Source organism: Echinops telfairi, unplaced genomic scaffold (assembly GCF_000313985.2).
Source record: "Echinops telfairi isolate 266 unplaced genomic scaffold, ASM31398v2 ScPeMD7_3;HRSCAF=10, whole genome shotgun sequence".
NCBI classification, from domain to species: Eukaryota; Metazoa; Chordata; class Mammalia; order Afrosoricida; family Tenrecidae; genus Echinops; species Echinops telfairi.
The window spans coordinates 41,131,188-41,155,304 of NW_022103899.1; the positions used below are offsets into that span (position 1 = coordinate 41,131,188).

General features: G+C 42.5%; 1 protein-coding gene across 1 annotated transcript in view; it reads right to left on the reverse strand.

Moving 5' to 3' along the window:
* Positions 1-24,117, reverse strand: part of ABCA12 (ATP binding cassette subfamily A member 12) — a 190,896-nt gene that overhangs the window by 119,024 nt on the left and 47,755 nt on the right. The window contains exons 3-4 of the mRNA XM_030887512.1: positions 11,635-11,788; positions 10,540-10,591 (exon numbers count right to left, since the gene is read on the reverse strand). Coding sequence (XP_030743372.1) covers positions 10,540-10,591; positions 11,635-11,788 — 206 coding nt within the window. The remainder of the gene's footprint in view (positions 1-10,539; positions 10,592-11,634; positions 11,789-24,117) is intronic.

Consider the following 24,117-nt stretch of genomic DNA (forward strand, 5'->3'; position numbering starts at 1 on the left):
GAGGATGTACACTGGCGCAGATGGGGACTGGAAATGCAGGGAATCCAGGACGGAGAGTGGCAAGATCGGGAGGGTGGAGGGAGGGTGAAGGAGAAAGGGGGAACAGATGACAAGGTCTACCTATAACCCCCTCCCTGGAGGATGGACAGCGGAGAACTGAGTGAGGGAGACGTCGGATGGTGTGAGATATGATAAAATAATAATTATTTATAAATTATCAAGGGGTCAGAGGGAGGGGGGAGCGAGGAGGGAGGGGGGAAATGGGGAGCTGATACCAAGGGTTCAAATAGAAAGCAGGTGTTTTGAGAATGATGATGGCAATATATGTACGAATGTGCTGGACACAAATGATGTATGTACGGATTGTGAAAAGAGTTGTATGAGCCCCTAATAAAATGATTTTTTTTAAAAAGAAAGACTAGAAGGGAACTTTCGGGAGCCGCATGGCTGTTAACAGAGGAAGACTTCTGCCAGAAAAGGAGTGTGAGCAGTTTCACAGGTGGAGGAATGCCACACTGTCTGATGTGTGTAAACAACGTGGAACTAGTGAGTGTTCCGTTGTGTACATTGTCCACAACAGTAACAACAAAATAAATATGCATATCAAAATTTTAAAAAGTTTCCTTTTTTTTGAAAAATGTGTCATTTTATTTGAACAGTCTAGGTGACATAAAATTCACATATCATACATTTCAATGGTTTAAACATATTAAAAACAGTTGTATAGGCGCCACAATCAATTTAGGAACATTTTCTTCTTCTTTGTACTCATTATTATTGCTCCTCATTTCCCCCCAACCTTCCCTGCCCTAACCCTAAGAAACTATTAACCCAGTTACTGTCTCTATACACTTACTTATCCTGGATTTCAGATAAAGAAAAACATACCAAAAATAAGTACCCCCACAATAACAAAATAAAACAGAGGCTAACCTCTATTGAAAAGAAAGTAGAAAACAAGTAAAAATACAAACAATTTTAGAATGGGTCAAAAGGGCGAATAAATGATAAGGTGTTAAATTTTCACCCAACTACATCTGTATGAATACATTTTCCAATGCACCCTGTCCAAGGCTATTCACATCCCTTGGTCAATGGTCAAAGGGGACTCGCTAGAGACTTCATTCAAGTGGGGAACCTGCAAATGGATTTTGTGCTTTCAGTGTCACCCATGGACTTCTGTAAATTGGGTGTTCAGAATGAAAGCTCTAATGCAGTTCCCTCCTCGGGTCTTGGATTTTATTATTAACAATAATACTTGGATCACACAGGTTGATGTGCTTCTTTCTTGTGGACTTAGCTGACACCTCACTTAGATGGTTTCTTCTTGTAAGACAAACCTTTAGACACCAGATGCTGTTCTTTCTGACAGCTGGACACCTGAAAGTTGCTGGATCTTATTTTGTTATTTGCAGGCATGAACTAAGGTGCATAATGATGGAAATGGGATGGTAACAATAGGAAAAGGGGAAGCTCTGCTTACACTTGTGGTTAAATTTCACTGCTTCTCAAGGAGCCTGGGTAGTGCAGTGGTTAAGGTAATCTACTACCAACCAAAAGGTCAGTGGTTCAAATCCACTAGCACCCTGTGGAATAAGCATGTAGCAGTAGTCTGCTTCCATAAAATCCACAGCCGTGGAAATCCAAAGGGGCTGTTCTACTCTGTTCTGTGGGGAAACTATGATTTAAATGATCTCAACTGCAAGGGGGTTGGGTTGCTTTAAAAGAAAGATGTAAATCTTGGCACCAGGGTGCTCTGATTTAAAATAGGAGAAAAATGAGGCGTTGCCTTTTATATTATTCATGCCCTTTTTATAAAACAATGAGGAGAAAAGATATTTGTTTTCATTCTCCAGTGTTTTCCCAGTATTCCTCATAAAAGGCTGTGGCTACTCCGAAAGTTCGGCCTCCTCCTTACTGTACATTTGAATTATTCATGACCATGATTAGATTCCCCTAAATCTTTTTACATTTCTTCTACTGCATATTCGGATGAGAAAACTGCTCAGATAAAAATAAGAGCTGACCTGAACCTCTTTCCTTCGCTCAAACAGAAGTTTACAAAGGTGGAGAAAGTCGGGTTTACTTTTCTTTGCCTTGCTGTTTTTTAGTTCAGTTTGAAATACTATGAGAAGGACTACTGACTATCACCCCATGCTGGAAATAAAGGGGTAAAGCAACCTTCATATAATTTTAAAGAAATTGGGACAGAGGCACAAACCAAAGGAAAAATGACATACCTCAACCATGAGCAAAGAAGCAGCCAGGGTGAACAGACAGACATGACACAGGAGGGAGGGGCGGGAAGAAGGAAGACACGGCAGTGGGAATCTCAGACAGGCGGGAAAGTAAACGCTGTCTCCGTTCACAGGGACTGCCTGGCCCAGTCCCTCGGATTCCACTCGCAGGCCTTCTTGAGACAGTAAACAGAGACGAGCTCCTTTGGTTCCCAGTTGAGCGGCTCAGCAGGGAGCTAACTCAGCTGGTCCGTTTTTGCACAGTGGTGAATCTGCTGCTTACAGACCAGGACATTCGGAGAGCCCCTTTCTAAGGATCTTTCCTTAATCCATGGTGACAGGGGGCGCACGACAGGCCTCGGCATCCATTTCAGGGTGCTCCTTAGAGGCGAGGATGGCAAGACTCGGTCTTACAGTCTTTAGACATGCTGTCAGGAGAGACCAGTCTCTGCCGAAAGACCTCGTGTTTGGTAAAGTAGAGGGGCATCGAAGGCGAGGAAGACCTTCAAGGAGATGGAGGACAGCTATAACTATGGGCTCAAGGATAGGAAGAACTGTGAGGACCGTGCAGGGTCCGGCGCAGTGTGTCATTCTGTTGTACGTTATGTCAGAGGGGTCAGACCCGACTGGATGGCACCTAACAACAACACAGTACGCCAGTCCGTGAGGCATTGAAGGCTCCAGATTCTATGTGCGCTGATGCCCCTTTGCTTACACATTTCTCTCTGTTTATCATTTTATCTTGTAATTAGTATATGATGCAGTAGTCTGTCCACACCTCCACTATTCCTTTTTTTTAAACATCATTTTATTGGGGGCTCATACAACTCTTATCACAATCCATCCATCCATCCATCCATTGTGTTAGGCACATTTCTATATTTGTTACCATCCTCGTTCTCAAAACATTTGCTTTCTACTTGAGCCCTTGGTATCAGCTCCTCATTTTTTCCCCTCCCTCCCTACCTGGCCCTTGATGGGGTAGTTAGTTCATTGTGTCAGCCTGGCCAATAAACACAGGTGGGGTTAATTGAAGGGCGGAGAGATAAATGGCTAGATGAGCCTCGCCTTTCAAATTCTCAGGTCTCTTGCTTTCTGAGGGTCAGACCAGGGTGCAGCTTCCTTAGCCAGTTCCCTGCTTCAGCTTGCAAGAGTGACTTCCTACAAGACATCCCCGAGGAGAAGCCATATGGACCTACCCCAACGGAGCCCTGGGTGTTAGAGCAGCTGTGTGGAGACCCCTGCCAGCACTGAGATGCTTACACATTCACTGACTCGGCTTTCCTCCTGCAGTCGGCATCACTGCGTGTGTTTTGTGAGATGGAGGAGGACTTTGTGGATTGGTGTTGGACATATGGGTTAATGGGTTAATGTTGGACTTGTGGCCTTGGGCAGCACTGGGTTGGGATGTTTTCTTGATGCACACTTAACTTTTATATAAAACTCTCTCTTATACATGAGTTTCAGTGGATTTGTTTCTCTAAAGTACCCAGACTAACACACTTGATAGTTTATAAATTGTTGTTATTTGGTCATGTCTTACACTAGCCGACGTCTCCCTTCACTCACTTTTCTGTTGTCCATTTCCCAGGGAGGAGGTTATATGTAGATCCTTGTAATCAGTTTCCCCTTTCCATCCCACCTTCCTTCCACCCTCCCGGTATGGCCACTCTCACCACTGGTCCTGAAGGGATCATCCACCCTGGATTCCCTGTGTTTCCAGTACCAGTCTGTACCAATGTACATGCTCTGGTCTCGCTGGATTTGTAATGTAGAATTGGGATCATGATAGTGGGGGGAGGAAGCATTACAGAACTAGAGGAAGGTTGTCTGTTTCATCGTTATTACCCCCACTGTTCCTTTAACAAAATCAATACACAGCTGAGAGTACAGAGGGTCAAAGGATACATTAAAGCAAAGGCAACTTCAAAGGCAATTAATTCTATGAACCTACTAATAAATTACTAAAGGAAAGCCTGTGAAAGGCAACTAGTCTTACTGCGTTATTGGTATTCTTCGAACTTTCTAATGATCATGATTATGCCTATAGACAAAGTGCTGTATACTCTCCATGCAGCTTTGATTGATAAGCAGGCCCCTTTTCATGGTTTCTCACAATTTGAGCACTTTGCCCATAAATATTATGCCATCTATTACATGCATTGTGTGTGTTTGTGTACCTCTTCCTACTGCTTCTCCCTTTCAGGCTGTGCTATCTTTGAGAGCAGGCACTATGCCCTACTCATCTTTATAGTTTAACACTAACACAGTTCTGCACCATAAGATCTCATGGGTGACTGAATCAAAGAGAAGGTATTACTGGAGTGTGGCAGAAAGAGCTTTGGAGTTTGAAGATGCCTTTGGAATCCCGGGTCTGCTTGTTCCAGTAAGAACTTAGCCATCATCTCCCTCCTCTGTGCATTGGGAATGACCATGTAGCTCTTGCAAGGTTCTTGTATCGTTCGAAATGTGTGTCTCAAGTTCCTGCCTGGTCTCAGCCCTCTAGGCAGTTGTCAACATTAGCTCTTGGTCAAAGTACCCACCAAAAAGATGATGCAAAGACACAGCCCTCGCCATAATAAGGAGCTGAAGCCCCGTATGCACGCATCTCTGCTCCAGATGCAATTTTTCCAGAATATTACGGACTTGAAGAACATGGGACACCACTGTTATGTGATCAAAGAGGAACTTACAATCTGCTGAGGAGAATGAGAAAAAGCCTCTTCCCCACAGCTTTGCAGCCCCTTCTCCATTGTACGGGCTTATTAACTTCTGGGTTGTTTACTTAGGAGAGGAAAATTCAGTTTGCTAGGCAGTGGACAGAGAAGTGTTTTGGCAGCTAGCAGGACATTAATGGCATGGCAAACAACAACGCCTTGATTCTGTAGCTCATTGAGGACAAGTGCTAGCTACAGGAGCATCTTTTAAAAATGGCCCTTCCCTGCTCTCCTTTGTGGCATGCCTGGTTTGGCCAAGTTCTTTGGAAGTGGGAGCAACACTGATGACTCACAAACCACAAGAATAAACTTACACGGGACCTACTGTATTGACTTGGCCATTCATCTGCCTACATGTATCACATTCCCCCTGTATTTGGATGTCAATTGGGAGCTAGACTTTTCATGGCAGAGGCAAACATTAACTATAATATAATGAGCAAGTGAAAATAAAGCAAAACAACAAAGCAGTGATTGCAATCCCCTGACGGTAAGAGCTAAAGGAAAGCTATGACCAAAAGATAGGTGAAAACAAGCCAGGGCCCTATAATGATTGTTTGTATTTTTCATCAAGCAAGCTCATTAGTTCTCCTGCCTTATTCTCGGCCTCTCAGCACGGTAAGATCTTTTCTTTTGCTCTTTCAGTAAGCCGATGGCTCTGATATGGGGCCTATTTCACATCCTCCTAATGCAGTCGTTCTCAACCTTCCTAATGCCGCCACCATTTAATACAGTTCCTCATGTTCTGGTGACCCCCTAACTATAACATTATTTTTGTTGTTACTTAATCACTGTCATTTTGCTACTGTTATGAATCCGGTGGCCTCTGTGAAAGGGTTGTTTGACCTACAAAGGGGTCGTGACCCACAGGTTGAGAACTGCTGCCCTAATGTGTTGGCCTGCTAACCACAAAGTCTGCAATTCATAACCACCAGCTGCTCGTCAGGAGAAAGAAGAGGCTTTCTACTGCCTTACTAAGAAGTTACAGTAAGTAGGTAAATACATAAACAAATAAGAAGCTAGAGTCAAAGAAACCCACAGGGGAAGTTCTACTGTGCCCGATAGGGTCACCGTGTCAGAATTGGCATGATGGCAGTGAGTTTGACTTGAGGTTTGGAACAAGGGACCTTTGTCAATGTCTGGAGGCACATTTGCTTGTCTCAAGTACAAGAGGAGGCATTTGGCAGCTAGTAAGCTGTTAAACATCTTACAATGCACAGGATAGTCTTACCCACGCCACCCTCAATCAAAAATTATCCGGCCCCAAATATCAACCACGTCAAGGCTAAGGAACCCTACATTAGACTATCACAGGGAAGTAGAGTTATCCAGTGATGACTCATCCCCATTTCCACACCGCAAGGCTAATTCAGGAGAGTTGAACATTCTATGCATAAGAATTTTTTCTCCATATACTCCAGCATTAGGCGAAACACAGATGCCTTCTAAATTCAGCACAGAGTCTCCACTAATTCTAGAAAATTCAACTCTTAGGGCAAGCCAAGAAAGTCTTAATCAAACCACCATGTATTCATGCAATTATTTAACCACTTTCCTTGGCCCCAACTGCCTGCCTGGGTTCACGAAGGTACTAAGGGTCTCTCCTATAAGAAGATGAAGACACAAATTCTACTTCAGTAGCATTTATGGGGCTGTATTGTGGAGCAGAATCCAGTAAGAGAAACACCTTAAACGGAAGATTTCCATTATGCTGGGGGAATAATAGATCCCGCATAGATTTTACTTCCTCTCAGACATGTCTACCAAGCATCACATTTGGGAAATGTCACATGTATATATAGCATAGCAAGCAGAAAATGCACGCACTTCCATGAAGCGTCTTTGTACTTCCTGTAAGCAGGAAAGATGACCCGTGTAGGTGGTATCTGTATGTGCTATATATGGTAAATTACCTATAAAAGTCATTTCCACCAGGAAAGAGACATATGGCAAATCCTGGAAAGAAAAACTCTGACATTTCTTTTGGTCTCTTAGATTTAGTTAAAAAAATTTGAATCCCCTTTGCTCAGAATGATCAGTGCATGGGTATGTAGGGAGCTTCGTGAGAAGGGGTGAGATGTGCTCTTGATCCATCTGTGATCCCAGTTCCAGACAACATGCACTATTGCCTTTGAACTACAACTGAGGACCCTTAGTCAGTGAGGCCCTGTCAGTGTTCAAGGCCATCGTTCTCCTTAGTTAATTCCAATAAGAAGTCCATCAGAGGAACATTTTAATGATTTTGTTGTTGTTGTTGTTGCACTTCACGCTGACCTCCATTCCTCAGGACCATCCATGTTTCTGAGTTAATCCCTGCCTGTGCCTGTTCAAAGCATACCCCCCCCTTCTGTCCCGTATGCAGATCTTTACTGGTAGGCCAGTTACCAATCTAATCTATATCAGCTCAGATCTTAACATTTGGAAGTACCTGAATATATTGCCCTGCTGAGAAGTCTCTCTGTCTCTCCCTTTTATTCTTAGGAGGACCTTTTGAGATGTAATATAAACCAGAACGAATACGTTTATAAAATTATCTTTTTTCTAAAAGTATAATTTAAAGGTACTTTGATGAATAAATGAAGAATTGTTTCAAGGGGTAGCTGCTTATCACCCACATGCAAAATACGGGCGAGGATGTGGCTGCATGCATTGAGTTCTATCCAGTCCTATAACAGGCAGCTTATGCTGACAGCTCTGCAAAGAATTTATACTGTCTCCATCACAGCCAATAGCAAACCGCCCTGCCTATTCCTGTGTGCAAAGACCTCAACCTAGCTCTCTTTCATTAAGTCAGTAAGCTCGGCTTCCTTCTCCATGGACTATCACAACTATGGCATCTCGTCTGGTAAGCACTTCCCTATCTGCACTTAATGACTTCAGACGTAAAGGCCCCTACATGAACTCCCCCCACACCTCTCCACCCCAAACAACCTCCACCCCAATAATGTATCCATCAGTCAGATTCATAGTCCTCAGAAAGAGGCCATATCTTGTTTTGCCTGTGTCACTACTCAGCACTTGTGGTCTAATATTCTGGGCATAATGAGATCTGAACACATAGTCACCACACATGCCGTGTTTCATAATCATTTATCTGTTTACTTTTCTTCCCTTCTCTCCCAGAGATTGCAAGTTTACACAGGGCAGGAATGCCCCTTATTGATCTCAGCACCTTCAGGAACTTGTGTGGTCTCCAGCAGACTGTGTGTATTCAATACCTTCTTACTGAACAATGCCATGCAGGTAAAATGGGTTTCTCATGAGTGACAATTTAACCTTCCTTTTCACACTAATCCTAGATAAAATTGTTACTCAATACTTATAACTTAACCCAAAATTAATACTAATTGAGTCCTATACACCCTCCCTCATCTTTAGAGTCAAATGTGGAGCCAATTCTTTTTCTACTGCCACTTGCCTAGCATTACCAGTAATACCTTTAGGTCAGTTTCTAAACTTGTCGTCATTTTGTAATACTATGTGAAAGACCTGGTGCTTAAAGTTATCTCTGAATAAAATCTGATGAGCTACATTTCAGATGCTGTGGGAGTCACACATAGGCATGAGGGATGAGGTTGCAATCCATGGGTCATGCAGGGATGTCAACATGACAGAGATAGAAAACAAATCCGCAAAGGTGGTACTCCCACCCGACCCACAGGAATGCTGAATCACCTTCCTAAATAATGACTCTGCGAGCTCTGGGGGATGATCTTTGCTGTTCACCAACTGTGTGAGCGATGGCAGAGCTGGCAGCCCCCACTGCTCTGGTGCATTCTTAGAGGTAGTGCAAGGGCGAAGGACATCAAGGGTAAATCCTGTGGTGTTGGGTCATTTGTTGTGCAAATGAGCTAGAAAACCATAAATATAATCTTTTCCTTTTTTTAGACAGGTAGTTAGAATTGATCCTGGGTGCAATGTTGGATTTTTGCTAAAAGTATCTCCTCCTGAAGCTAATGTCTAGCAGAATATAGATTTAACAAGAGGCTAGTGCCCATGCAAAAACAAAAGCAAAGCCAAACAAAACCACGAATATCCAAACTCAAAAAACTACTTGCTGGCCCAGCAAGTAGTGACTTCAGTGTGATCACCACCTGCCACAGAGGGTTTCATTAAAATAAGCCTGGTGGGCCTCTTTTGATGATGCCAAAGGTGGCATTTCTACCCTCACCTCTGACACAGAAATGAATGACTGTTGTGTTGCTTAATGAGGCTATGCGGATGAATCTTCCTTCACCAAAGAGCAGCAATTTAGAGAAACCATTTACCTAGAAACCATGCCTCAGTGTCACTGCATGGCTATATAAAGCATAAAAGTTAATAGCATGGTGGGGAATATCATTAACACAATTTTATTGTTGTACATAATTTTATCAATTAAGCTCCAATTATGACATCGTTTAGAGAAAATACTAGTAAACAGTGATGAGAAGCTTGACCTGGACAAAGAATGTGGAGGCTAAGCAGGTGGCCTAGAGATTAGACTTGAACTGAAAACAACAACAACAACAACAACAACAACAACAACAAGGCAGACAGGATTCGTTATCTAGAAAATACTCAACAGAGGATAAAAGAAATCGGGAGTTCAATCCTAGCTCCAAAGGCATTCTCTACTATACGAGCTAGAAAAAAGCACCCCTTTGGGGACTTTATAGTTTTTTATCTCTCAGAGATCCTTAACTATTTGGGACACTTAGTTCTTCATGGGGAAAAACAAGGGTAGGAAAAGGAGCGTGTCCCACGTGGAAGGGTGATACCATCGGTAAATGACTGGCCTCAATTCTTCTTGTTTCACCTCTAGCGTTAGTTCACGGAGTGCCCATCTCAAATATGTCTTCATAAACATGTACTTGATGACCCTTGTTGAACGCGTTCTTCCTACTTTAAAATCGGGAGGACTCTTGTTTTCAGGATCTCTTATGGGTTCAATTGTGTCTCCTCTAAAACATATTCTAACCCCTATAACTGTGGATATAATGTAGGGTGATGTAATGATCTTGCATAATGAAATCTAATGTTTTAATGTGCACTCATTTAGCATATAGCATTAGAGTTAGGGAGCGAGATGAGGCTTTCTACTCCCGTAAATGTTTATCATCTCAGGAACCCACAGGGGCAATTCTATTGTCTTATAGACCACTATGATGGACCAGTGTAGAATGTGTCCTAAACCTCCTCACCCTGAGCTGTAAAAAGAGTAAATTGGCCACAAAGATAACTCCTGACTGAGGAAGACAGAAACTATATGATAACTCTCCACAAACAAAAGAACCAAAAAATACTCAGGCTTCTGACTAAGAAAGAATCAGTCAGGCCAACCCCTGAGTTAGACTTTTAGCCTCCAAAGCAGTCAGAAAATAAATTTCTGTTACATAGCGCTACACCCCTCGTGGTTTTTGTACTGCAGCAGCACTGACTAAGGTGGGCTTACTTGCTGTTTCTGTATCTAAAACCCTCGTTGCCAGCTTGGTTCATTTGGTTGTCAGTTTCTCCCCGGCTTCTTGTTGGTCTTTTCTCAGATGTCACCTGCTAACAGAGGCCTTCTCTCCAAAACCTATCAAAAATATTGCTCCAGTTCTTACCTTCCAAGTTCTAGCCCATATCCTGGTTTCATTTTTCACGATCACATTGTTCCTCATCAGTAAAAGGTTATTGATTTGATCACTCATTTATGACCTGCTCATTAATTAGAATGAAAGTAAGAGAAGGGTAGAGAATGTGTCTCATCCCTCCTCTGTATTTCAATGTCTGGAGTGGTGCCTAGCACACAAGCTTCTCAACCACCATGTCTTCAATAGTCTAATGAGGGGACCAATGAACCCCAGGCTTACTTTAACCATCAAGCTCAGTTAACTCAGCAAAATAACAAAAAGCACAATGTCCAGTCAATTCCAGCTCATACTGACCCTACAGGGCGGAGTAGAGGCTGCAAGTTTTAACGGTGCAGAAAAGCCTCATTTTTCTCCCAAGGAGCAGCTGGTCTGGTGGGTTTGAACCACTGACCTTGAGGATAGAAGGCCAACTCATAATCCTCTATGCCACCAACTCTCCTTTGAAATAACAAAGCCAGTGCAAATTAGCAACTCAACAGTCACGTGTATCCCAAGAACTTTCCTATAACAACTCTTGACACATCTACAGGATACATCCAAGAGTTGACAGTTGCTTTCTATTGCAGTAGCACCCACTTGATTGGATGTCCAAAATTAGGCAGATGATGTTAAAGGGGAAACGGCACCACATGCTAAATTTCTGAATGTGGAAAGGTGGAATCAAATAGCTTTGTTTGTAGACAAATGGACACCATGACAGTGACTTCAGTCTTATGCTTACAGCTGAGTCCCAGAGGGCGTGTCACTGCTGTTTGAGATAGGATGGAGACACTTGGAGGGACACAGAGAGAATGCCTTGGTCATCCAACTTAAAAAGCAACATTTCATTAAGTAAACTCTCCTTGATCTCCCAAAAGCAGTAATTCCTGTCTGTAACATTGTCTATGTTTACAAATGTGGCAAATATATGAATATCTCGTAAATAGATATGCCTTGTTCAGATACTTGCCACATTTGTAACACATAGAACATGACGTTGTAGGTCAACCTAGAACAGCTTATGAGTTATTCGAAAACAAGACTTCACCTCTTAACCCGACAGAACATACTGAGGAAGGCTCCTACCTGTCTTTCAGTGGTGTCACGAGGCTTCCTTTCCTGCGAAGCAGATCTTGGGGCCCATAGGGTGTGCTTTTACATTTTGAGTCTGTGTCACAGAGCAGGGTTTGTAGGAACGGGAAGAAGCCGGCACTAGGAAGATTTCGAGGTGCCATGTAACCTGAAATTTGAAAGAAAACACAACAATAACCACACCACTATAGCACATTTTAAGGAGGCCTGCTAGCACAGTGAGTTAAGCATCAGACTACTAATGGAAAGGTCAGTGGTTCAAGCCCACCAACAGATTCATGGGAGAAATATGAGGCAGTTTGCTTCCCCAGAAACTTATAGCTTCTTATACCGCATAGTGTCACTCTGCGTTGGAATCAACTGCATGGCAGTGTGGGTGGGTTTCGTTGGTTTGCTTTTGTTTGGATGGCACAGTTGCCCCAGAATAAGAAAAGGTCGTAACCTCTAGTGGGCGACTAACAGGGCCTCCAGCCAATCCTGCTTCAGCAGCTAGCTTTCACTGATAAGCAGGAATCAACTTAAAGAGGGTTTTTAAAAAAATATGATCCATCTTCATTTGCTAATTTGTAATAAAAGACTTTAAAAGGCTTGTTGCCCACCACTCTCTTACCCTGGGATATATTATAGCAAAACACAGGTAGTTGCACAGAAGATTCCTAGATAATTTACAAAATAAATCCATATACCCATGTGATGAAATACAGTACAGCAATAAACATGCTTCCACTATTTATTTGTTCATATAGAAAGATGTTTATAGTACACTGTTCATTTGAAAGAGTAGAGCAGAAAACAGCAGTAGAGAACAATGACAAAATTATAAAAATATCAGATACGCATATATGTTAAAATATAGAAGGATATACCACCAAAATGATATTAAACTTTGTATATTTCACATTACTTTTATTTACCTCCTCTTTTGACACTGTATTAACTCTTTTTCTAGACTACATATGTCTTGTTTTCTCATCACGTGGCTAACCTTCCTGATGCCAAGAAAAAGATACATTTCTTAAAAAATTTAGCATAAGAGCTTATTTCTCTCATGCACATAAGAGTCTCCCCTATTTAAAAACCAAAAGAAAATGGTATGTCCAAATGGGCACATTTTTCCCAATAATTAAAGTCACAGAAAGCAGGAACCATTACAGTAAAGATTCCTGTAACTGTGACATGTTTTTGCAACATATGATTATCATATACGGATGAGTCAAGACAATAGGTAAGCTGTAAAACAGATATCTCCCCACAATCAGGTTTGATCTGAAAACACTAGTTTTATCCATTTTGGAAACGACAGAAGCGATGATTTCCTAGACGTGCTCAGGAACTCAGAATTATGAAACTGAAATTAAAGCAAGATTTTGACTTCTTCACAAATCTGTAAAGCTGTTGTGTCTGTAGCTAGTACTAAAGATCTGGTTTCCTTTGAAAGAGAAAAAAAACAAGTGGGATGAAAGGTATGATCCATATGGTAAAATATGAACTACTGTACTGTAATAAACATAGGAAGTAATGTGATCAAAAGAAGGCTAATACAGATCTGACAAAAGGCATGAAAAAGGAACCCAAAATAAAACGGAGGCGGGTCATATAATAGTTGACTAGGGGAAAAATGAAGAAAAGACAGAGAGACTTAGATATGCTAGTGGCTTTGAAGGTTGAGGGTGAGGACCCAAACCGATCCATGCAGGTGACCCTAAGAAGCTAGAATAGGCAATGTAAGCGATTCCCCCTGAGATGTCTCTAGTTTGAGTCTCTGGGAAGATCATAGCCACACTAACATCTTGATTTTAGGCTACTGAGACTAATTTTGGACTTCTGACCTAGAGAAATGTACGGCAATAAATTTGTGTTGTTTCTAAGCCATTAGCTTGTGGAAATGTCTTATAGCCACAATAGGAAACTAGCATCCGTGCGAACCACACTTGGAAAACCCAGCAAACCGGAAGCTCACCAAACTACACACTGCTATCTTCTATGCACCCCACCTCTCTCACTCCAGTAAGACTAGTACTTCTTGTAACATTAAATCCGGTCAACATTGCAATAGACCAATTATTCCCTTTGTCGCTTTCGTCAGAGTGTAATTCCACGAATATGTGAGAGGGTAGCAGCCTGAAAAATAGGCTTAAGTTTTTTTAATGTTTTATTGTGATTTGAATGGAAGTTTATAGACTATATTAGTTTTCCCTTCAGCAATTTATTTAGATTTTATTTTGTGCCATGTTTGCAATCTCCACAATGTAACCACAGTCTTCTCACTTCCTGTGTTTATCGCTTCCATTTGCCCTTCTTCTCAGTCCCTTCCTGCCTTGAGCTTTATACTTCCCGCCTGATCTTCTATGGTGGATTGTTCTCAGGAGTGCCTACCTTTGGGGGGTTACTGACCATCTGATAGGCCTGCCTGTCGCTGGACTGAAAGTCAAGCGCGAGGATGAGTCCCGTTCCACATCTGAAGGGTGTCGCAGGGCCACAGTAAGCCTGTGTTTTGAAAAATGATCTTGTGTTTTGTCCAGTTTCCTCCCTTCCTTCCAGGATCTCCTACTGTGATTCCGCTGAAGACAGTGGACCATGGTAGCCAATCACCATTTACTTCCGCTCTCAAAGTGATGGGGTCTGGGGGTCTTGGAGTCCGTGAGTTCGTTGGACTCATTGTTTCCTTGCACCTTTGGTTTTCCTCACCTTTTTTTTGGTCTCCATATAGGGTGAAACCAAGAGTTGCATCTTGAAAGCTTTAAAGACCCTAATCAATACTCACCAACGTAGGATGGAGAACACTGTCTTTGTAGATTACATTATTCAACCTGAACTGCGTGTTCCCACAGACTCCTGTCCTGTGTCCCCAAGGCCTCCAGGTTGGTTCTCTCAAGGTATTTGGTATGGCTAAGATGCTTTGTAACTTCGCCCCCTGTGTGCTCTACTATCTACAGGAATAGATTTGCAGCACAAGTAAATATATAAGTAAGCATATCTCAGCACATGCACCATATAAGTAAGCATAGCTCTGTCAAATTTACATGTAATATATATTCATGAGTGGACTACCATTCACATTCCCACTCCTGCCCAATCAGAGTGTCTATCTTTGTATGTATTCACTCTGTGTGCACATATCTATGTATTCCCTCATAGATTATTTTATCAATGTCTTTGCTAGTATTTACCTTTGCTGGCTCTCACTCTCCTGCTTCTCCCAGTGTCTTCTTTTGCCTTAATCATTTTGTGCTGACCCCCCCTTTATTGTACGTCGCCGTTCCTTCCCCCAAGTTAGCCTACATCTACTAGTTAGTGCTTTACTCTCCCCTTGGTAACCTTCAGAGAATCTTTCTTTCTGGTTGTAAACCTTCCCTTGACTTTTTACAGTAGGGGCCTTGTACAGTATTGTGCAATATTGTCCTTTTGCAGCTTTTCTAGCAACCCACTCTAACAAAATTCTGCCACGATGAATTTTATACGGCGTGACCTTCACGAGTCTCTCGTGGAATTTTATTACGAATGATGATCTGCTCTGTTACATAGATGCTAGCTATGCGTCTGCAAGTAGATTTGTTCCTACTTCATCACCGCTGTGCGCTGTTGATCATGTGACTGGAAGGCAGAATAAAGACAACAGAAACATGATTTCCCCTTCAGCAAGAATCCCTGCGATATGCCACTTATCAGGGTGGTGATGCGGCTGGGCTGAGCAGTGAGGAAACAGCCGAAGCACTAGAAAAGTGGCGTCCCCCCCTGAGGAGGAGGAAATGAGGGGAAAATTCATGGGAATCTAGTTGAGAACAGCGGCACAACGCACCCAACATTGCCTTTCCTGAAACTGATCACAACTTTCAAATGATTTGAGAAAACTTTAGAAGACTTTCAGTTAAACCCACCACATTTTTCAACTATAGACATGCCTAGTTTATAAGGAACCCTGGTGGCATTGTGAGGTGGCAGTTAACTGTTCAGCACAAGGACAGCAGTTCAAACCCGCCAGCTGCTCTGTGGGAGAAAGTTTTCCAGCCACAGAAGCCCAGTCTAGGGGTCACTACGACCGAGAATCAACATCATGATCTCTGCGAGAATTCATCGCCGGCTTTCTTTAAAAACAAGGTAAGATAAGAACTGAACATAGACAATCCTCACTTCCTACAGCTTTGTGGTTATGGAAATTGGACCATGAACCATGGGACTGTGCCGATAAGGAGCGGGCTCATTTACATACACATTTCACCTAACACAATCGCATGCAAAATGAGAATTGCCTGTATTGTTTCTGTTACTACCATCTTTTCACCAAGGACTGTACACTCACTAAGCAGGCTGTCATAAGAACAATAAAACCAAAAAGACTCCCTTTGGGCCGATTCCAACTCTAGACACCCTACAGGACAGAGTAAAACTTCCTCCGTGAGTTTCCGACATGGTAACTCTTTACGGGAATAGAAAGCCGTCATTCTCCCAAAGAGTGGCTGGTGGTTTTGAACTGCTGACCTTGAGGTTAGCAGCCCAAGGGATTTCCCATTACAAGAACAATAGCAATGATTTATTAAGCACCTACTGTATGCCAGGCTCTATGCTAGGGGTGAAACATACTTTCACGCCACCCATCCTTCCTTGGCATGAGCTCCATGTTTCCCATGCATGTCACTTTCCCACAAAGTCTGAAAACCCTCCAGGACCAACACGCCAGAATTAAGCCAAGTAAACTTTCATTATAGCTTCCTCAGAAAACAGTGAAGAACCTCTCCATTGGCTGCCCAGTTTAGTTCTGTGTGCCCGGAAGTAACCAACCTGCGCAGTGGTGGAACCAAGTCATCACATTTCAGATCTGCTCATTTTAACTTGAATTCACTCTATTCTGAGGGTGCCTCTGACATGTTCAGGTTCCAAACGAAGGTTTTCCTTCACGTTCCCAAATGCCAGGATAAAGGTAAGAGGAAACAAAGTATCTCCATCCTTCACAGATCGGCCATAGACCAATTTAGAGCACCCGAAGGAAAGGCTAATAGATGGTCAGCCCTGTTCACAGCCTGGGAACAGAGTTAACGATGCAAGTAAAGGCAGATCATTACTGTGCACACGGCAGTACCACATACAAGCAAAAACAAAACAAAACAAAACCCCACAACGAAAAACCAGAACTCAGGGGCCTTCGGACAGTGTTCAGGCAGAATGAAGCCTTGTTGCTATTGTTAATTGCTATCACGCTGGTTTTGATTCATGGAACCTTAATTTTCAAAGATCTCACACACCGGACAAAATTTACACCTATCCTCATGAGAAAAAACCGATTGAGAACCTTGCCAGTGTCATGGAATATTGCCACAGAGGGAAGCAAACTCACCAGACTCCTGCGTCGTCTGAAACTGGAATGAGTAGGGTGAATAGGGGATTGAGGGATAGGGATTAGGGCAAGCAAACTCTCAAGCCACATTTGGCTTCATTTCTCAAGGTCACCAGGTAGGGGCAGTGAGGACACTGGAATAGCCACCCATGGGTGGGGAGAAATCATTCTCATCCAGTCGATACGGCCCATGTTACAGGCAGTTCATTAATACCATTGATACGATCCAGGGTTATTTCAGGGGGTTGACTCAACCCACATTATAAGCCGTCAACATACCTCAAATCCTGTGTCACTGTTTTAAGTATGAAACCAGCATTATAAAAAGATTCATTTCAGGGACTTTTTAAAAGTCTATGCTTTGTAAACAATTGTGTAATTAACCAATGTATTTTTGTTTACCTAAAGGGGTTGATCAAGGCTGGTTTTCCTTTTTCCTTCCAGCAAAAGTTCTCACTCAGAAAAATGCTCGTGGCACCAGGAAGACAGCGCAGCAGTTCCCGGAGTGTGACAGCAACAGGACCACGGGAGAACTTCCCGATTCTCAGCTCCCACTGCAAGCCCAGTGGATCACAAATGGTGCTGGTGGGGCAGGCGAGGGCTGTTAAAGAATCTGTATTCACAAATCCCCCCAATAATTCAAGTGCACAGTGCAGATTGAGAACCACTGAATTTGACTGCACACTTTTTCATCTGGAGCCAGAGTTAAGCTTGCAGCATAAAAACAAGTGTGGAAAATGTGTGCACCGATGAGCCTGGCTATTCCAAGAAATGTTTATTTACAAAAACAAGTGGTAGGGCTATATTTAGTCCATGAAGATAGTTTGCCGACTCTTTGGAAGATAACCCCTCTTCCTTTGCTGCCTTCTTTCTTATTTTCTCTTCTCCTTCATTCTTCATCTTCTCTAATCTAGCCCAGCATTTCTTTGGCTCTGCTTATTGATTTCTTCTTTCCTTTCCACTATCCACTCCCATTGCCGCACAATCGCCAGTTCCTCTTCTCATTCTTCCTTCTGCTGCTCCCCTTTCACCTTTCCCTGCTTTCTCTTTACTCGTGGATGAGCCCCGGTGTTCTTTTCACCCCAACACCCTCCTATGCTTTTGCCTTTCCCATCATTGCAAAGCTCTTTGACCCACGCTCATCATGGTTCAGAAGCAGGTTGAGCGTTGGCGCCATCTAGAGGAGGGCCCTTTTGCATTTACAGTATGGTGGAGGCAAAGGATGTCACAGTCTTTTCAATAAGGAAGCTGCTTCCATTTGACAGCATTAGGCTCAGGAAGCCTTCTCCTGCGTGACATTTGTGGATATTACAGCAGTGGCAGAATTGAAGAACTTCTACTGTGTTTCTTTGTATTTTTCTCCAAGCAAGTTAGAATCCAACCTAGGTGATATTTATGTTTCCAGGTGAAAGAAATTAGTCTTTACCCCAGTGAAGAAATGACTAATATATTTTGGAAGGAAAATTCTAGTTTTTCCAAAATATAGAGTCATTTGTTTAGGACATTTACTTTTCTTTAACTTATAGGGCACAGAGTCACATTGGCAGAGTAATCAACAGGCCAATTAATTATGCACATGATAATTCTCTGGGTTAAACACCACGACAAGAATTTAATACTATGAGAAGAACAAAAATGGAGATAACCATATCAAGAGATCTCAGCAAAAGTAATTAAATAAGCAGCTACAAATAAACATGGGAAAGGAGACAAATCTCATTAATACCTTTGTAATACTTCATAAAATTAAGTATTTTTACTCTTATAGATTGTGAGCAAATTTTGTCCACAATATCATTTCAAAAAACAGAACTAAAGTTCATAATAATGTCAATCTCATCTTTAAAATCACTTAACGTATGATCAGCAAGTCACAGGGCTCAGTCTCCTTCACATGCACCTTCCGTTGGGAGGATAACACTGTATCCTGAGGGATTGGCCTACTTCCCAACCCATCATCAGGAAACATCAAATCGACTAGTCCTTATGTGATCCAGAGTAACCTTGCTATGGTGCTGCTCTTAGGAACTGCTAAGCGTTGAGTTGATGCTGATTCCTAGTGACCGAGTGAAACCATATATAACAGAATGCAACACTGCCCGGCTCTGTGCCCTCCTCACAGTTATTCCTCTGTTGGGGCTCTTGTTGCAGCCACTGTGCTAAAGCATCTCACTGGGGATCATCTTCTCTTTTGCACACACTGCCTCCTGTACCAAGCAGCCTGGGGTTCACGCAGGACAGGTCAGACCTGGGAACACGTCCAAAGTATGTTCTCTGCTTGCTGTCTTAGCTACTCAGAACATTCTGGTTGTACTTCTTCCAAGACAGATGTGTTTATTTTTCCAGCTGTCCGTGATATATTCAGTCCTCTTCACCAATATCCATTTTTGTTGGTCTTCCTGATTTACTCTTTACCTTTCATTTGCATATTAAGCAACTGAAAGCACCATAGTTTGATGAACCTTGGTTTTCAAAATGACCTTAGCCTACAGTGAAAAAATAATATGACTCTTCAGATAGAAATCCTAACTCAATAAAATTTCTGTATTTGAGAGATTAGATAAAGAATATGTTATTTGAAAGAATCACATTGCAAGGTTCTTGGCACCGTGTTTGGCACCCTGAAAATACATATTGAATAAATGAATAAATAAATGAATTCCTGAGGTCACAGGCTATATTTTTCTTATTACTTATATGGAAAAGGTTCAGTATTTGTCCCAATATTACATTAAATTAAAATATACATGTATAGATTTTCCTGGGAAATTGTTTAATGCATTGTATTCATGTGCCTTATAAAAACTGGTACATTGACATTGAGTAATAAACCATTTTCTTATGTGTCTGTATGTAGAGTTGTAAGCCATTTAGATCATAGTTTCTCTGAAAATCTAAGCAATATACATTAACATCAACCACTGGAACTTATTATCCACAAAATGAATCGATCCATTTTTAATAGCAAGAGTGCTGAGTAAAGTGCATTCTTTCATTTAAAAATGAAAATTTCCATTTTAACATTAAAAAAATCAAGCTCTCTTATTCCCTAAAGAGCAAGTTGAGTTCTCATGCTCCCCACATTCATATTAGCTAGAATAAAATAGGTATCTTTGTTTTCCTGAACTGTTAGAAATAGTATACATCAAAAACAACCATATATTTGAAAAGCAATAATAAGACATTTGTTTTTTAATTTTCTGATGGGATTTCACATCTGTCTTTTCAAATGCACCAATGACAATCTTGTACTTCCGCCAGGTCAATAGTCTACCCCAGGGGTCCTCAAACTTTTTAAACAGGGGGCCAGTTCACTGTCCCTCATACCCGTTGGAGGGCTGGACTATAGTTTAAAAAAAAAAAACTATGAACAAATTCCTAAGCACACTGCACATATCTTATGTTGAAGTAAAAAAACAAACGGGCCAAAAACACCCGGCGGGCCCGATAAATGTCCTCGATGGGCCGTAGTTTGAGGATGCCTGGTCTACCCATTTAGCAGAAAACCTCCCGTGGTAAAGTCATATGCTCAAGGTCAAGTGAAAAGGTAAATGCCAGAGATGGAGCCAGAACTACCTGGAATATTGCAATTAATGGAAACATTCTCTGCATCTTACATTTCAGTACATTGAAAGGACATGCCTGCGAGAATTTGAAAACAGGTAACACGTCTGGTTTTGTGGTTGGTTCGCTGAATCACCCGGGGTAAATTAACCTCTCTATGTCTCCATTTCCACATTTACAGATTGAGGCTAATGGGTCTTGCCACCTCATCGGCCACAGGGAAGCTGAATGAGACGAAGCCTGTGTAAAGTACTATGAACACGGCAGACGCAGAGTTCCAGAGACCAGGAGGTACCATGGCTCAGCCGCCCTCTGTTGCATCATTTATCTTATTCACCTCTGCAGAGCCGCAAAGACACACTGCTCCACCTGCTCTCCCCTCTCTGTGCTCCAAGCCAATGAACGGGCAGGTGTGTTGCATGATGTTTTTCTTCCCAGTCATTAATAATCACTACCTGCATCAACTGGTACAGCGCCACAATTACTGAGTGCTCCCGTGGGTGCGGTGGCATGACGCATTTCTTCTCATTCTTCCCAGGCAAGTCTTGCTTCATAGTACAAAATTCTTTTCCAAGTTCAACTCCAATGGTAAAAAGGTCGTTGGTATGTGGCAGTGAGGTAAAGTGACTAATTTTTAAAGTCATGTTTAAGGAGTACCTGTCCTCGGAGATTGGGTCGAACTGTGTGGGTCGTTTGGGGTGGTGTTCTCCATTGTTGGACACGGTCCACAGCTTCCACACCCTTCAACATGGCTGCCAAGCACCACAGTCTGACAGGTTTTGAAATGTATACAGAGTGTCTTTATTCGATAATTTTAAGGCTTTGGTTATGAAACTACAGGGTGAGACGAGGTGGGGAAGGAGCCCTGCCTTCCTTATGTCCTGATTGAGAGGATTTCTTGAAGATAAGAGGTTAAGGCCATCTGAACTCAAGACCTTGCCCTCTCGTTTGGCTGCTATCTCTTGCGTCCTAAAGTACACACTTGAATTGATGGTTATTCTAGAGGCTTCCACAACCCTGACTATTACTGCCTGTCCAGAACCAACATGACTCCCTCTTGTTTGTGTACCCCAGGATCTTGCTGGATGGTGGATTACAGAGACCATGGCTTAATCTACTTTAACCAAAATGGTTTGGCTTAAAGTTCAGGACTCCTACATCTGCCTAAACTGAAACCACAGAAGTTCAGAACCAAGCATTGCATGCACACTCTTCAAAATATTCTCACCTGGCAAGGAATGCTGAGTTCTGTGGCCTATCTCGGCTGAGCAAGGTCTGTTTGCCTTGCTAGCTGGGCCTAACAGGGACCAATATTTTGTTTTTTCTGAAGCTTTCTTTCCCAGTATCAGTGATTCACAATTTCATTTTTAAATTCCCCTATTGGGGCTGAGGGCAAAAAGAACTTAGCAACTACGCTCTCCCTCTAAAATGAAATCAAAATTAAAAAATGAACTCTAGATGCTTGTTTCATTCTAGGATATTCTCTCTATACTGTACATCTTAGCCTCCTAATTCTCTTTAGTTGTGGCTAAGGAGAAAAGATGCCCTTATAAGGACTGGTAAGGCAGAGCTGATTGTTAATATCAAAAGACCAAGATGCTAGTAGTAGGTTGAGACCCAATGAGCTGAATCCTGTTGGCTGCAGCCTTCTTTCCCACAGTTCCAGCAAAATTAGGGAAGCTACTGCACTGCATCTGTTCTGATTGGGGGGGGGGGGTCCTACTAATTGCTAACTGCTTTGCATATCACCCAGGCATCTAGGTACGTTCACTGAGAGAATGAATTGAAGAATTAATTCTTCTTCCATGAGCATGATCTTCAATGTAATTTGGGGGGTTGGCAGGATGGGGGGAGTGAATATCTGGGACCTCCATCAACCAGACTCTGGGGCCAAATGAGTCTAGGAAACGGCATACTCCATCCTCTGTTCAGGGAAAGCCAGAATAGATTTGCATATTAAAGACCCTGAGAACTTTTTCAGTAAAAACCTTGAATAACTTTGGTTAAGATCACATGCTCTCACATAATTGACCACAGAATATTTTTTCTGTCCTTTTTTTTCCTTCCCAGTTTTAAGGCAGCACTATATACGTAATATATGGACAACGAGTACGCCAGGAGGTTACACGTACGTTAGGAGGCAGACCCTTTTAGCCTTTCTTCTTTCACATTCCCACCTGAAAAGTGGCCTTGAATGGAATGGGCCCCCTCCCCTCCAAGGCTGGCACTACAGAAGAAAAAAATCTTGATTTCTAGACTTAGAGTCTTTCAACTTACTGATACAGTGTCACCTCACTGGGTATGGCCAACCAGCGTGTCATGGGTCCCTGCTGGCATAATGGTAACATGTTGGGCTGCTAACTGCAAGGTCAGCAGTTGGAAACCACCAAACGCTCCCTGGGAGAAAGATGGGACTTTCTCCACCTGTGAAGCATTTCAGTCTAGGAAACCCTGTCCTACAGGGTTGCTATGAGCTGCCATCAACTCAATGGCAGTGAATATGTTGTTTGTCTGTTTTAGCAGAACCTATCTATGACATTGCTTAGATAGAGAATTTCATCCCAGAGAGATCTGAGGAGTCTCACAAAAAGTGCACACTCTCTGTCAGGAGGACAGGTACTGAGGAATCAGAGTGAGAACAAGCAAAGATCGAAAGACAGGAAGCCAGCCTCAAAATCCCCGCGGAAGGGCTACATGGTTAGAAGTTGGCTGCAAATCTCAGTGACCCAAGCAAACCATCCAAATGGAAGAAACCTGATTATTTAACCAGTTGATATGGTTCCTGAAATAATAAAAATAAGTATATGTATTGGCAGAAGCAGAACTTTTCTTCTACTAAGAGTAATCAGTACCTACCAGGCCCTGGGGATCCCTGGGTACTGAAAATGGTTAATACACTTGACAAAGGCTTCACCCAAAGGCAGGAGGTTGGCGTTCACACAGAGGCACGTGGGACCCAAGACCTAAGTGACCACCTTCTAGCAAACCAGTCACTGAAAACCCAATGGGACACAGTTCCATTCAACAGAGGCAACTCAATGGCAACTGGATTCAGGATCTGGCACTGAGAGCTCTCTTTCTGCGGGTCACACCGTACTTGACCTCATCTTACCCAGGACTATTAGTGAAAGCTGGCTCACCAGTCCCAGGAACGATCTTCCGTTAAGGGGAGGGTATGGAAACGCAAAGATTGGAGAGAAGTGGAGGTGCTGGTCTCTTAGCAAGAGTGGGCCAGCACCAGCATGGTACTGGTGAACCTAATGAACAAGATCATGAAAACAACGCAAATATACTTGGGGGGTAAATCAGAAAAACAATATCCTCTTCATTGTCTCCTTAAGCTTTGTGTTTCTGATGACCCAGACAAAGTTATGACTTGTTGTGTGGGGACACACCCCACCAGCAATGCCCAGAATTACTATAGTGAGTGAGAGACCAGAGCGGATCAACAGGTTAAAACATCCTTCTAAGCTTAATTTTGCACATGATCTCTTGTGCACCCATGGTTCTCTGCTTGAGGCAATTTGCTCTCTTATGCAGGAAAGGAGGCTGTGCCATCCAGCCAGCCATCCATCATCCAT